Here is a 15,453-nt window from a genome sequence, read left to right as displayed (position 1 = left end):
GGTTAAATAAAATCTTTGACATGTATCTATTTTAAAAAAATAAAAATAAAAAATAAAACCAAAACAAAACAAAAAAACTCCAAGACCAAAGCTGAACTGGGCATGCCACCAGGACCACAGGCATAAACCATGACTGTCCCAAGCAACTGAGATGATGTTCACTGTACATTTAAGTATTATCCCCATTTAACAGATGAAGAAAGAGATGTATAGAGACAGAGGCTAATTTACTGTGAAGACAATTTATTGTAAAGCTTAAGCTTCAGGGCACTTCACCTGAATATGCATGCCCTTTCCAAGCCCTGTACATAATTTTGTAGTCACAATTTTGTATTCTTTTTCCATAAAGAGGGCTCCTTACAACATGGATCTGCCCCTGTACAGAGGTTTAGTAATTAACCCAAATTCACATAGCCCACAGTACCTAAAATGAGTTAGCACTGGTATTGATTTGATTTGGAGAATATACAGTCATATCAGAAAATGAAAAATTAGTATTAGTTGTTTCCCCCTCCTCCCCCAAGCAGAATCCTAACTAGTATTCCTATCTTGGAGTCTTTCCCTGCTATATTCCAACCTACACACCACTAATATCACAAATAGTCATAAAATACCACTTTCATTGCATTACTTCTAAATTTGAATGAGTCCTCAATAACAGATCAAATTTCAACTTCTCAGTCTGTCTTTCAACCTGTCAAGCAAATACCACACACATTTAAAAATATTTAAATATATAATCTTATCTCCAATTACTTATGTAATGTTTATTTTCTTCTTTGTCTTTCTCCATCTGAACTTTCTTTCATACTTGTTTCTGATTTGCCAAACCCTATCTAAAACTATCCTATGTTCTACTATTATTCACAGTATCTATTTTTTAAACCACATTTTTTGGCCTCTGATCTTAAACATTTTCAAGCTTAATAGCATGTCATATTCCCCCTCCCCCCGATAAACTATAAATCTATCAGAAAGAGACTAAATTTCGGTCATTTTGTACCTCGACCTGGCACAGCACCTGGTGCATAGCATTCAACAAATGTTTTGCACAGGTGAACATTTTAGGCCTACATTTACAAATGCAAACCTCTACCTCACCTAAATTTAAACAAGATTTTAATCTGTGTCTTTCTTATGACACTGGTCACATTCTTCAATCTAAGTTATAAAAAGGTGATCTCATTCTGAATAGCATATTCTGGCCCAAAGACTGGTTACATCTTTATATTCTACTTCCTCTCCTCTATCCTACCACCCTCATTTCTGAGGTGGCTATGAATTTGGTGAAACAAGTCACCAATCAATAAATAAGTAAAATAAAAGAGAACCTTTTCCAAATTTTAAAAAATCAGTGCTTATACCTGACCTCTCTCAAATTTACACCTTAACCTGACTAGGAAAATACAGGGTCTCAGCGGTGACTTGTAAAAAGTATAAAACAAAAATTAGAGTTCTAGGTCAATGATTCCCAAATAAAAATAATTTTTTTAATTGGTAAGACTGACAAATTACTGATATTTTAATTTTGTCAAGAGAGGACTTAAAGGGGGAGAGGCACTTTAAAATCAAAAAAAGTAAGAGGAATATAATTTTAGAACAGTCCTTAAATTGAAAAACCTGACATTATCACTGATTAGCAAGTTTCAGGGACAGTAGATTGGGAACTGCTATCAGAGATGTATAAATTAGTTTCAGCTTAGATCAAATATCTTTACCCTAAATGAGACTTTGTTTGAAATGAAATGTTATGACATCTTGCAAAGATGTCCACAAACCATAACACTAAAGGCAAACCAAGTTAAGTAATTTAAAAAGAAAAATAAGGGAAGCTTACTTCTTCCCTAGCCCTTTCCCTCACAAAAGACATTTTATGTATAACTGGTAGAGTCCCTAAACCGAAGAGCAGCAAAAAGTCAAATGCCAAGAAAAACTGTAGAGACCTTTGGAACTATAAAGATGCTCCTATTAGATGATTCTGTAATTAAACTTAACATACATCAGGTTCCTATAATATACAAGAATACTCTCCTTCAGTTTAATGTATACAATCAAGTTGTTATGACCAAAATGTAAACTTGCTACAGCCTGCTTCATTCATTCCCTTGACAAAAATGTATAGTCCCTTAAGTGTTTTCGTGTCCTTATGCAGACCCCCCCACACACTGTCTGCAAAATAATCCTTTCAAGTTCTTTAATACCTCCCCTCCCAATCCATCTCTTCTAAGAACTCTTCCTAAAGGTTAGGTCTCCAACTTGATCAATTATTTATCTCACATCCTTTTCAACTTTTAAGAACCTGTATTTCATTGCTTCTCTGTGGTGTTTGTTCTGCTATCCTTCAAGGCTTAACATAATTTCCTGTTTCTCAATTCTCTAAATATCCGCAGCCCTTTATTTATCCACAGGCCACTTTTACAATACACATGTTTCTATATAGCACTGTGTAGTGGTTAAGCACATTGTTCTCTAATCCTCTGTCACTGATTAGCTAGGTGACCTTGGGTGAGTCATTTAACGTTAATGGTTTCCCCACCAGTAAAATAGGGATAACATCTGTACATACCTCATAGGGTTCTTGTTAAGAGTAAATGAGCTAATAATATACAAAAAGCACTTAGAACAGTGCTTGTTATATATTAAGTGCTATTTATCTAGTATTAGAGTCATTTACCTAATTCTAATCTCACCATTCTACCATATATTCTTTTTGTGAGCCAAAATTATATCTTTTCACTTCTGAATCCCCCCATACAGCTTAACAATGTCCTAAACATGTAGGCATGTAAAAACATACTTGTTGAATACTTAATGTTGAATGTTATAAGGGAGCAGTTGTTCTGAGGGGACTCTGTAAATGTTCTCCAGTTATTTCACTTGTCTATATTTTAAGTTCCTAACAGTTCCCAAAATTTTCAACCACAAAATCATCCTAACATCAGAGGGGAAGAAACAAGTACTCCAGGATGGTCTGGGATAAGAATTAAATTTCTATTCTATAGTAGCTCCAATCAGCTGCTAGTGATTACTAAGCATTGTCTGGGATTCTGAGGCCCTTTAGGGTCTCATGATCAGATGCCATGATCAACTAATCTTGCCAACTGTTATAGTAGAAAGTGGAGGTACTCATCTTTTCATTACAAATCTGCAGTTTGACCCTAAGGAGCCCATTCACCCCCCTGCACCCCCACCATACACAAGAAAATTTATTTTAAATTACATATTGTATCTTAAAATTTCACAAGAGTTTTGTATTTTTCTCTATAATGTATCCATGTTAGTTTAAATTTTAAAATATATTTTTCTCTGATCTCCGAGGAGATCTGATGCTCCAAGGAGATGTGTCATGTTTCTTCTGTGGTTTCTTAAGCCCCCTGGTACCTAATACCTCCAGGTACAGCACTACCTCACTTTGAGAAACACAGTCTTTGACTACACGTTTCCTGTGGTTTACTGCTTTTACATCCTCCCAATAGCATCTAAAATATTACTCCCTGAATAACCAGAAGTTTGAGATATATAACAGAATAAGAATAGCACTTTTACATTTTCATGCTTAAAATGTAACACATTAAATGCTTAAGCATTTGTAAAATGACTTCATAACTCATTTAATATTCACATTTTAGAAAATATTATAATCAAATTGTATGAAATTATAATCATATATCAACTAAATCTTGTGAAGCCTGTAAATGAATTTTCACTTTTCTCCAAAGTGGAAGTTTGATGGTAGAACACTAGCCAGGAATAATCAAGATAAGTTTCTAAAATAAAATGCTAACATATTCTTCAACAGGATAAATGTGCCTGCTAAAATTATTGAGCACAGTTACAATATTTGGTGAATACAAAAATTGTCTTTCCTCTTACAAATTCGTTAGAATTTAAATGTGTTATATTCTAACCATATACCACTCTCCTGGGTCTACTTGTGAAAAAAATTGTATTTAATGGCTTAGAGTTTCAATCAAAACAATTTTTTTCATCAAGGAATTTGATCAAATGAAATTATAGGCCCACATGATTTCCATCCTAATGGACTCCAAGGTCAATAGCAATGAATAGGTTATATAAAACTAAATTGCCAACCCATTATGTTTTATGTGATTACTCCTAAATACAAAGTACATTGTAAATTCTCTGTAAGTTATTAAAGTAAAAACTATTTATTTTACCTCACTTTAAAACAAACTATATTGGATTTTTATGGTTGATAGTGCCCACCCCCATCAATGTATTTAAGGGCCTCAAGGAATGTCCTCTTCCATAATACTTCGCAAATTCATGCCAAGATTATATATTGACCTAAAAGAAACCCCTCCCAAGAAAGAGGGGCAGGGCGGGAAGAAGGCAGAAAAGGGCTCAGGTGCTCATTAGAGGAGGACGCGGGACACACGGTGGAGCAGAGAACCGCATGGAAAGTAGCCCCACCCGTGAAGCCTTTGGAAACACAGCGGGAAGAAGCTGGATTGCTTCTGGTTTAGGAATAGAGACTTGGCGCTAGGATCTCCCATCTTAGATAACGACTGAAAGACGCACTCCTGACAAGTTCTTTCCAGCTAAGTCTGTGCACTCCCCTCCAGGGCTAACGGAAGAGGCGCCATTACGGGAATGAATGTCCAGGGACTCAAATGCTACAGTCTCAGTCTCCAGCAGTACAACTCACCGGGATCCCCCGACCCAATTCATCTCCTCAAAACTTCGGAGCAAGAAGACACCGGGGTCGCGACAGGCTGTTGCTCTGACTTCTTCGTCTTGGGCTGAGCAACAGGTTCTTACGCCTCAGATGGCCCCTTCTCGGCTCCAGAGAGTATGACCCACCTCCCGACAGCCTCTGCGGCCTGGGGTAGGCTGCTTCCGGGCCTCCCGACAGCCTCTGCGGTTTCTGCGGAGAACGTATCCTGACAGAGCCGCAAGCGAAGCTCTGGGAAAGCAGTCAGCCCGCCTCAAGGAAAAAGATCACAGATTTTACAGCTCAGGCAAGGGAAACCTAAGTAAATGAAATACCGGATTGTGGCCACAGGGTTAGTGTTTCAAACCACCTGCACCATAATTTTATTTAGTTCTGTATTGGTTTCAGCCTCTTCTTTCAGGTCAAAGACCAGATTTGGTGGAGAAAAAGAGAGGACAACGTTATAGATCTATAATCCTAAAGATAATATTTCCTTTCCCACTTACCACTCTTTCTCCAAATCCTTTAAAATCTTTCACTTGTAGTTTTAATATTCAGTAAACAGTTGTCTATTAGAAACATTGCACTATAGTAATTGATTATTCTGTATATTTTGTTATTTTTTGAGAGAACTTCATCAAAACTTAATTTAGCTGTAAAGGCCCAAAGACTTTAAACTCCTTACTGAAAAAAAACCTCAAAACAAAAATTGGGTTTTGCTGTTCATATCCGTATTATGTTTGTATATCCTTACAAAAATTTATCTTACAAAGTGTTCTATGATATTTTGGTTAGAAACTAGGAATCTCTTATCCCAAACAAATGCACAAAATACTTTTTTTTTCCCAATTGTCATTATTGTTTTCCACATTTTAACCTGGGGAATATCTCATAATTTCAAATATAATACATTTTCTGTTGTCATTAGGAAATAGTACCTAAAATAGGATTATGTCCCAGGATAGACATCTTGTGTAATCATATAAATACTGATTTTTATAACAAAAATTCAGTGAAGTACTAAAAAATTAGACTAGTTATTAGGTAGTTATTTGTAACAGCTGAAATGTTGACCTAAGATCTCATCATCAATGTTATGCCTCACATGAATAAGGCTAGCATGACTGATAGATAATAAGAGTCAAAGACTGAGCTGTTTTAGGGCCAGAGGGCAATTAGGTAACCTCTTGGGTCAGGAAACTGTTCAAGAAAGAAATACAGCACTGATAAAATATTATTTAGCATTTGTTGAAAAGGAAATCCATCCAAAATTCTTAAACCTTAATTTATCTTTATTACTAAAAATTATTTACTTTCTGGTGATTTACTATCTAAACACACAAGCTTATATTATCTACATGATATATATTTTTATTTACATACCTGTATATGTAGATCTCTTTATTATAAAAGATTACTTACGTTTTATAGTTTATAAATCATATAGTTTTCCTAATATATGTAAATATATGTATATGTTCTCTAACATATATAAAATGTATTTAATCCTACTCTTCCATGGACATTGGTAGTATCCACTTTGACACAGACATTGAGAGTATCCACTTGAGAACAGAGTAATTTAATAATTATTGCTTATTTTTAATTTTTATTTACTTTCAATATCTTTGTCTAAGATTATTTCTCCCCTCTTAAGAAAATTTTAATACTTCCCCATATAAAAACATGTAAACTTGACAAGCTTGAGTGGAAATTAGACTGAACTATGTTTACTATAGTAAGCAGTGATTTTTTTTTTTTTCCACCTCCCTTTTCTCTGGTTTGGAACTCAAATTAACATTATCGTTGCTTTAATTGCATCATGCCAGTATAAAAAAATGAAAGAAGTACTTTGACATTCATAATTTCTTATTTAAATGGCATATATTTCCAACTGGAATTACCTATCTGGTTTTCTATCATCTCTGCCTTTCCTGAAGGCTTGAGCCTAGTCTCAGATGCTCAAATCAATCCTGACCCTTGGGGGCAGGGTGGGATGAAGGGTGGGAGTGGAATTTAAGTGCTGATAGTTAGGCCTGTACTTTAGTGGCTTAACAACAAGTTAAATCTTATATTGACCTTTTCCCTTGTTCTAGTAACTGGACTTCAACCTTCCTTCTATCACATTTCTGGCAACCAAATTTCTCTTCTTGATCATTTTCTTTATACCCAGTTCCTCAGTCTAACAAGGCTTTCACTCCAGGCTTTAAAAGCTTTTTCCTGTACCCCAGCTTCATTACCAGTTGGTAAACTGACCTGCCTACATATTTAGGCCTGCATATTTAGGTCTCTAATTTTCTTTGCTTCTAGATTTCCCACTGCCCTGCTCCTCCCCTGATCTTGTTGTTCTATGCCAGTGATGCAGGCCACTTCCCTTGACTGCCAGCTGCTTTCTGACCCATGCATCCCTCTGTGTATCATGTTCTGCCAACTGAACATCCTCCTATCACCCCCAGTTAAGTTTATCCTGACCCTCCACATGTCCTATCGTAGTCAGGAGATGTGACATAAAGAATTAAAATTTATACATGTAAGGCAGCCTTATTTTGACACATGAGAAGCATGAGATTAGGAACAAAAATTTTTTTGAAAATAACCACTATGACACTATGATCTCTATGTACAGACTCAGAAAGTCTTGATGGAATGATAGATTACTGTGCTAATATGGCCAGCTATCAAAGAATCTTGCATGAATTTGCTACTCATGTATTAGTAAATCTGCTGAATTGAATGCAAACAAATGAAAAGAGATCTGTGATGATTCTTGGAACTCATATAGGTACCTGGAAAAGAAGGAGTTTGGAAAGTTTAAGAATATGGTTACTAATAAAAGTGAGGGTAGTTCTTTATTCACCGTAAACTGAATAATGAAGATCACAACACTGAGGCAAGTTTTATATTCTAGCACAGGGTTTGGCAAACTTCTCCAGAGGCCAGATAATGAATACTTTGGGCTCTATTTCATCTACCCAGTTCTGCCACTGTGGCTTGAAAGCCAAGAAGTAAATAAATGGGTGTGGCTTGAAAGACAATAAGTAGATAAGTGGGTATGGCTGTGTTCCAATAAAGCTTCATTTATGGACACTGAAATAAAGATTTCATATAATTTTCACATGTCACAAAATATTATTCTTCTTTTGATATATTTTCAGCCATATTTTGAATATAAAAACTATTCTTAGCTCATGGGCTATATAAAAATAGGTGGTGGGACAAATGTGGCCCACTGGTTGGGTTGTAATTTGCCAACCTCTGTTCTAGTTTAATGCATATCTTCCCAGGCTTCCAACTGACTAGAAATGTGTGTGTATGTTGTGTATGGGGGAACGGGGGCAGAGGAGAAACAAAAATGTTTTTGCATTTTTGAGAATAACTCATCTTTGCCTAAAAACATGCCTTTTACATTTTTTAAAATATCAAAATTTTGCTTGACTGTTTAGCAGTTAAATTCTCCATTAGGGATGTAGAGAATTTTTTTAAACACTTTTGATTTTTATCAAATAATCAAAATGGAAATGGGAAGTAGCCAGCAGATTATCTGTAAACCTAAACAAAACAAACAAAGCAAAAGCTTACAAAAGACAAGAAACTCTTGCAAAATGACGTAAGATCCTGAAGAAGCTATTTCTACCATCTAACTCCTGTTTGATTCCCAAATGGTTAACTTTTGATTATAAAGTAACATACCTCCAAGTAACAACTCTAAAGGACACAAGGGGGTGGTAGAAGTGAAACACTGCTCTCATTTATTTAATAGTCACCTTGTAAATAATCACCAATGCATCAGATCTCTATTGCTAAAAATAGCAGTTATGGGGCTGGAAGGTTTTCATTATAAGGACAAGTAAACTTTGGAATGGACGCATAGCAAAGAATTATTTTCTATTATACAGAAGACTTATCTCCTATTTATTTACAAAAAAATAGGCTCAACTTGTCTGATAGGTTCTGGGACTTCATGTGAAATTACAGAGACGGAAAAAAAAATTTAATGGGGGAGGGAGGAGTGCCGGAAAACAGATCCAAGTACTTGATACTTTGTTTTTTTCCAGTGCCCCTCCCATATGTCACTTTCATCTCTCTCCCTTTCAGATTCATTCCATACCCTTTTCATTATATGTTGATCTTCGTGTCCCTCTTCTCTCATCTCCCCAGTTCCTCCTCCCTCATTCGTTTTTTAGCTCTTAGAAATCTCACTTTCTTTTTGCTCTTCCTCTGTGGTATCTACTAAAACCTTAGAGAAGTGATGTATTTTCTGAAACTTCTGTGGGTTTCTAAGTGACGCTGAGCATGCTCAGTCGCTAGGGCAGGTTTTGTCGCCAGCAGCTGCCCTGATTCGACCTCTCCAAAAATAGACATTTAACTCTCTGAACTGTTTAAGGATGTAATTCGTTTTGCTCTCTCTTCATTTTCAAGGTTCAAAGGAAAGCAGCGAGGATTCCAGGGGTCCCGTCGCCCCTACAGCCAATGAGGGGCCTGAGAGGGAGGAGCTTGGGGCTGCTTGGTGCAGCTTGAGCTTCTGAGGGAATCATCCCCAGTAGACGCAGTGGAGTCTGTGCTGTGCTGCATGTCACAGAACAAAATCTTAAAAAATAAAAACAAAAAACAGAAGAGGAGAAACGCTGCAGAGTATGGAACGCTGTAGAACTTTCTGAAACATTTGCTTGGGATTCCCGGGGAGCATGATCTTTTAAAACCAATTCTTTCTGAAGCCGGTTTGGGTAACTGGGAAAATGATACATATGCTAAATGCAGCAGCTGATCGAGTGAAATGGACCAGATCGAGGACTGCTAAAAGGGCTGCCTGCGTGGTGGCTGCAGCCTATGCTCTGAAAACCCTCTGTCCCATCATTGGCAAGCGTTTAAAGCAATCTGGCCACTGGAAGAAAAAAGAAGCTTACCCGGCTGCAGAGAACAGAGAAATACTGCATTGCACCGAGGCCACTTGTAAAAAACCTTCGCCTGGAGTGAATGCAGATTTTTTCAAACAGCTACTAGAACTTCGGAAAATTCTCTTCCCAAAACTTGTGACCACTGAGACAGGATGGCTCTGCCTCCACTCAGTAGCTCTAATCTCAAGAACCTTTCTGTCTATCTATGTAGCTGGTTTGGATGGAAAAATCGTGAAAAGCATTGTGGAAAAGAAGCCTCGGACTTTCATCATCAAATTAATCAAGTGGCTTATGATAGCCATTCCTGCCACCTTTGTCAACAGTGCAATAAGGTACCTAGAGGGCAAATTGGCCTTGGCCTTCAGAACTCGCCTAGTCGACCATGCCTATGAAACCTATTTTACAAATCAGACTTATTATAAGGTGATCAATATGGATGGGAGGCTGGCAAACCCTGACCAGTCTCTTACTGAGGATATTATGATGTTCTCTCAGTCTGTGGCTCACTTGTATTCCAATCTGACCAAACCTATTTTAGATGTAATCCTGACTTCCTATACACTCATCAAGACTGCTACATCCAGAGGAGCAAGCCCAATTGGGCCCACCCTTTTAGCAGGCCTTGTGGTATATGCCACTGCTAAAGTGTTAAAAGCCTGCTCTCCCAAATTTGGTAAATTGGTGGCTGAAGAAGCTCATAGGAAAGGCTATTTGCGGTATGTGCACTCCAGAATTATAGCCAATGTTGAAGAAATTGCCTTCTACAGAGGACATAAGGTAAGAAAGAAATTAAGGTGACGGGTGAAATGTGAGACTGTTCAAGCTGCCACTGCAGTGCTAGATACCATCTGTTGTACTGTTGATGGACCCACTTCTTTAGGGTTTTAGATTCTTATGACATTCAAACCTGTATTAAAATATATGCTTCATTACCCTTTTTAATCACAAGCTGTTAAAGAATTATATGTAGAGTGCAAACTTTTCTAAAGTTTCATGAAAATAACATTTTCAGCATTCTAAAAAAGTCTACTTAGTCTCAGTTTTCCAAATATGCTCAGAATTATCTCTAAAGCATTTTCTTAAAACTGAAATCCTAAGTAGATGGTCCTAGAACATTGAAGAAAATATATGTTTGGAAACTAAGTAAACATACTTCCACTGAGATGGAAAATTTAGGATGGCATTGTTTGTTTGTTTGTTTTTCAAGAGAAAAAAAAGTGCTTTCATATGAAAGACAGGTGTGACAATTTTGCATGCCTGGTCCATGATGGAGTTCCTCAGTTCTAAGAAGTGCAGGAGAGTGGCTTACAAATGGCATTTCCATTACTCTTAATGTTCAGTACCATATTTTGACACAAATAAAAAAAGGTAGTGAAATAAAATTTTGTCTAGCTTAGAGGGAAAAGCTAAGATTAGAGATGAAGAGGAAAAAAGGAGTTCCAGAATGTTATTTTTAAATATTAAAGATTTTCAACATTAAACAGGTCCCTTAAATAGTTAACCTGATTACATAAACTTGCAGTACATTAAAGACTTTTTAAGGTGATGCATCTGAAATCGTAATACAAATGACTTGGCAAATGAAATAGTAAGTTATTCTAAAGTTGAAATGGTATTATAATTATGAAGCAGAATTATTTAATTTTGAAACATCATCAATAACAACAAAAAAAGAAATTTTATAGTAGTACCAATCTGAAGAAGAAAATTTAAAGCAAATTTAGGACTTCTATTCCCACTTGAAAATTGGCTTAATATGTTGTAGTAATCATATTTATGTCATTCTTGAATCACTGAGCTCAGTGATATAAATTATAGCATGTGGTAGGCTTCTTGCATTTAAGACAAAACCTAGTAAATTGAGTTAGTTCAAAAGTGGAGTCTAATTACACATATACATGTCATGTGTTTATTTTCAGATATTTTTGCTGTAATCAAAAAGGATAAGGTTCTGTTTATTCATGTCTTACGGAATATCATTTAATTTTAACATCTTATACATATAAATTTGAAAACATAAGTATAAATCACTTGTATATATGTATATTTAACATTATATTTACTGAATATCAGACATTTAAAAAATAATACAGGTGTGATTACAACTAAATAATGACTAATTCTGACATTAATCTGTATTTACTGATTGTTAGAATCACAGATAATAGTATACTAAGTAAAACAAAATAATATGTAATTATCTTTAAAGAAAGTTCTCAAGCATACGTTATTTATTTTTATAGTTCATACTAGGTTAATTCTTATCTCTTTTTCTCTCCATAGGTAGAAATGAAGCAACTCCAGAAAAGTTACAAAGCTTTAGCAAATCAGATGAACCTCATTTTATCCAAACGTTTGTGGTACATCATGATAGAGCAGTTCTTGATGAAGTATGTTTGGAGCAGCAGTGGACTAATTATGGTGGCTCTACCTATTATCACTGCAACTGGCTTTGCAGATGGTGGTAATGGCATTTATGCTTAATATTAAATATATGTTTCTGATTATTTCTCTTTAAGGTGTCACTGCTGGAGTTATGTCAGTGAATTGTGTAGCCATCATTCTATAGTCCTTAATGGTCAGAAACAATGGCAGACTTTGCAACATCCAGTAATAAGACCAGCAGTATGAAAGAAGTGACTCAAAAGACCTTTCCAGTTCTGTGATATTTCAGAAATCTCTGATGTAGTGTTTTTGGGAGTTGATCGTGAGCAATTTTAATTATACTGCCTAATATAGAATGATTCTCTAGTTTACAGTTCAACTCAACACAAATTAATACCTTCAAAAAGAGTATAATAGAAAGTCTCCCCATGTGTTGTAAATTTCAGTTCTGCACATAGCATGCATTTAGTCTATAAATATTCTATAACTAGATCTGCCCTGATTTGTGATTTGAATAGTTGGTTGACTACATTAGACAACTAATAATACTGTTTCAGGGAGAGCTTCATGCCATGGAACAAGGTCTCCTCTACTTGTAGGTAATATAGAAAACCTCCTATTTGGTGGTATTGTGAGGATAGGGGTTGTAAAGTTGCAGGTGTCTAATTCTATCCTATCACTGCCCCAGTGGTTTTTTTTATCAACATTTTTCATCCTTTGGAACAACTAAGAAAGATAAAGACAAGGAGGACAATATTAAAATGTTATGTAATACTTGAGATGGGAGTTTGGGTCTTAATTGGCAGGACAGAGGGGGATTAATTAAAGAAGCAGCATTTTCCTCTATTTTTCCGAAGTAAAATATTCCCCCTCCTCTTTAAAAACCACTTGACCAAAATTGGTCTTAGTGTTGAAGGAGCTAGACAAAAACATGGGCTTTGTGGTGAGACAGAGCTTTGCTCAACTCTGCTTTCCCTCTTTCTGTCTGTGTCCTTTTAGTCATGTTAATTAAACTGTCTAAACCTCAGTTTCCTCATCTGTAAAATGAGAATCAGAAAGGCTACTTCAGAGTGGGGTGGTGAGGATTTAGTAGAATAATGTATCAAGAGCATGTATCAAGAACATTGACATGGTGACAATTATTGCCTAGAAAACAAAAGGCAACACTAAGAAAAATGTAACAGAATTCACACTATTTTACAGTTATTTTTGGTGTAGAATTAAGTATTAATAGTTATTTGTTTGAAGTCATCCAATAAAAAGTAAAAAATTACCATATGCTTTAATATTTAAAACAGTGCTTTAATGCTTTACCAATTCTCACAAAAACACCTGTCAAATTTGAGTCATTCTTAACCTAAAATTGTTCATTTTGGCAAAGTAGGATTTGTCAATCCCTTGTGGTAAGTGCTATACATATACCAAATGTACTCTGCAACTCAACTGTCTACTAGTGTATTTAGACCACTAGGAAAACTGAATTTTATCTGTTTATTTAATGTTTTCAAAATTCGTTTTAATCATTTTAAAAAGCTTCTATTGAAAAAGGCATTGTTAGTATTTTTAGATTTAATCCTTTCATAATGAAATAAAATAAATTGCTTTTTCAAAAGGGTATTAGAGAAAAAAAAGACAAAAATGTATGGTCTTAAGATTAGTTTTACTAAGAAATTTAACAAAATTGTCAGATATTCATAGTGAATATCTATCCATCAGTTTATGGATATTTTAAAAGTTTCATGTATAATGTATATTAGAAACTACCCCAATGACAAAATTATGGTGTTGTTCTGTTAGTCTTTGGAAGAACTGGTCTTATTAGAAAACCCTGGAGTATTCAACATAGAACAGAGAAAATGCAGCTATTAATGGTGACAAATTAACCCCACAGAGACCAGTAAGAAGTAAACAATGTATGCAAACAATCTAACAATCTTCTGTAGGTGATGTAATAAGATATTTAAAAATAAATCCTACAAATCTTGAAAATACAATAGTAAATTAAAGAAACAGCATTAAAATTTTAGATTGAAATTGTGCTAATAATCACATTGATGCAAGTGAAACAAAATAATTCTTAAAGCTTCTTTTCAAAAGAAAATTTTATAAAAAGAAAAGCAATATAAGAATTGCATAGAAGAATAAAATGAATTCATATGATAATATTAAGAGAGTATGCTTCAATATCTTCTGTAATTTCTAAGGTTACTGTGATGATGATGACATACCACATGAAAACATTAAGTTATCATTTTACTCAGACAAAATAATTGATTTTTTTTTTAGATAATGATATTATCTTTGAGGCTTTAGGTCTTGGAATTAAATACTATCTATCCTAATCTAGTCTTCAATCTTAATTTATACTTACGCCCTGAGTTGTCTCTTACATTAGAGATAAATTAAGCACATGATAGTACATATTTTAATGCAAAAATAGATGGAAAGAAATGGATGAGTAAGAGAGGGATGGCAAAGAGAAAAGGGAGAAAAAGCAGAAAAGAGGAAAGAAAGAGAAGAGTAAAGGAAGAAACAGGCCACTGTTCAAATCTTGACTCTGCTAGTTAGTAGTTATCCATCCTTAAGAAAGTTACAGAAACTTTATATGCCTCAGTTTTCCTTTCTTAACTATAGGAATATATATTCCTATATATACTATAGGAATGTATATATTTTACAGAATTTTACAGAATTGTTATGAAATTATAAATAATGTATTTAATGTGCCTTGAAACAGTCCATGGCAAATAGTAAGAATTTAGGTGGAAGCAACGGTTAATATTTATTACATTCTTACTATGTGGGCTCTGGTATCAGATTGCCTGGGTTCAAATGCTGGCTCTTTTGCTTACTGGGCTGTGACTTTGGACAAATCATTTAACCTTTTTGTACTTCAGTTTCCCCATTTCCAAGATGGGGGAAATTATAGCAGGGTTGTTATGAAGATTAAGGAAGATCCCATGTGTAGAATTTAGAGCAATGCCTGCATCATAGGAAATGCTCAATAGATGTTTGCTGGCCTGATTATTGTTAAAAGAGCAAGGCATTTGAAAGTGATTAGGAAGTTGGAGGTAAAGATGCAAATAGGAGGAATAGCCTACATAAATTGTTTGAATATTTGTTTGAATATTTATATTCAAGTTCACATTACAAAACTGCATATGGTATCATGTCATTTTCATGTCAGAAGAGGAGCTTACAGGTGATCTAGTCTGGAGCCCCAGGTCTGCCTAAGGTCACACAAATGGTTAGTGGAAGCACTAAGGATAGAAGACATTATGTAATTCCTTGTGCATTGCTTTTTTTCCCTTCACTATGCTGCCTCTATGTTAGCTGTATTGGAACTTATTCTATAAGGGACTTAACTTATTTGAGACCAAGTAATCATGGGACCAAATGGTTGAAAAAGGTATTGAAATGGTTAATTTTGTATCATCTCTATTATCTTTATAGAGGACATTACCCCTTTATTTGCTTCATATTAAGAGAAAGACTGAA

General features: G+C 35.1%; 1 protein-coding gene across 1 annotated transcript in view; it reads left to right on the top strand.

Moving 5' to 3' along the window:
* Positions 1 to 9,284: 9,284 nt before the first annotated feature.
* ABCD2 (ATP binding cassette subfamily D member 2) overlaps positions 9,285 to 15,453 on the top strand; it is an 87,917-nt gene continuing 81,748 nt past the window's right edge. Inside the window, exons 1-2 of the mRNA XM_036866363.1 lie at positions 9,285 to 10,347; positions 11,854 to 12,034. Coding sequence (XP_036722258.1) covers positions 9,412 to 10,347; positions 11,854 to 12,034 — 1,117 coding nt within the window. The 5' untranslated portion in view covers positions 9,285 to 9,411. The remainder of the gene's footprint in view (positions 10,348 to 11,853; positions 12,035 to 15,453) is intronic.

Source organism: Balaenoptera musculus, chromosome 10, assembly GCF_009873245.2.
Source record: "Balaenoptera musculus isolate JJ_BM4_2016_0621 chromosome 10, mBalMus1.pri.v3, whole genome shotgun sequence".
NCBI lineage: Eukaryota > Metazoa > Chordata > Mammalia > Artiodactyla > Balaenopteridae > Balaenoptera > Balaenoptera musculus.
The sequence above is the reverse complement of the archived record's forward strand: the minus strand, read 5'-3'. Positions and strand labels throughout refer to the sequence as shown.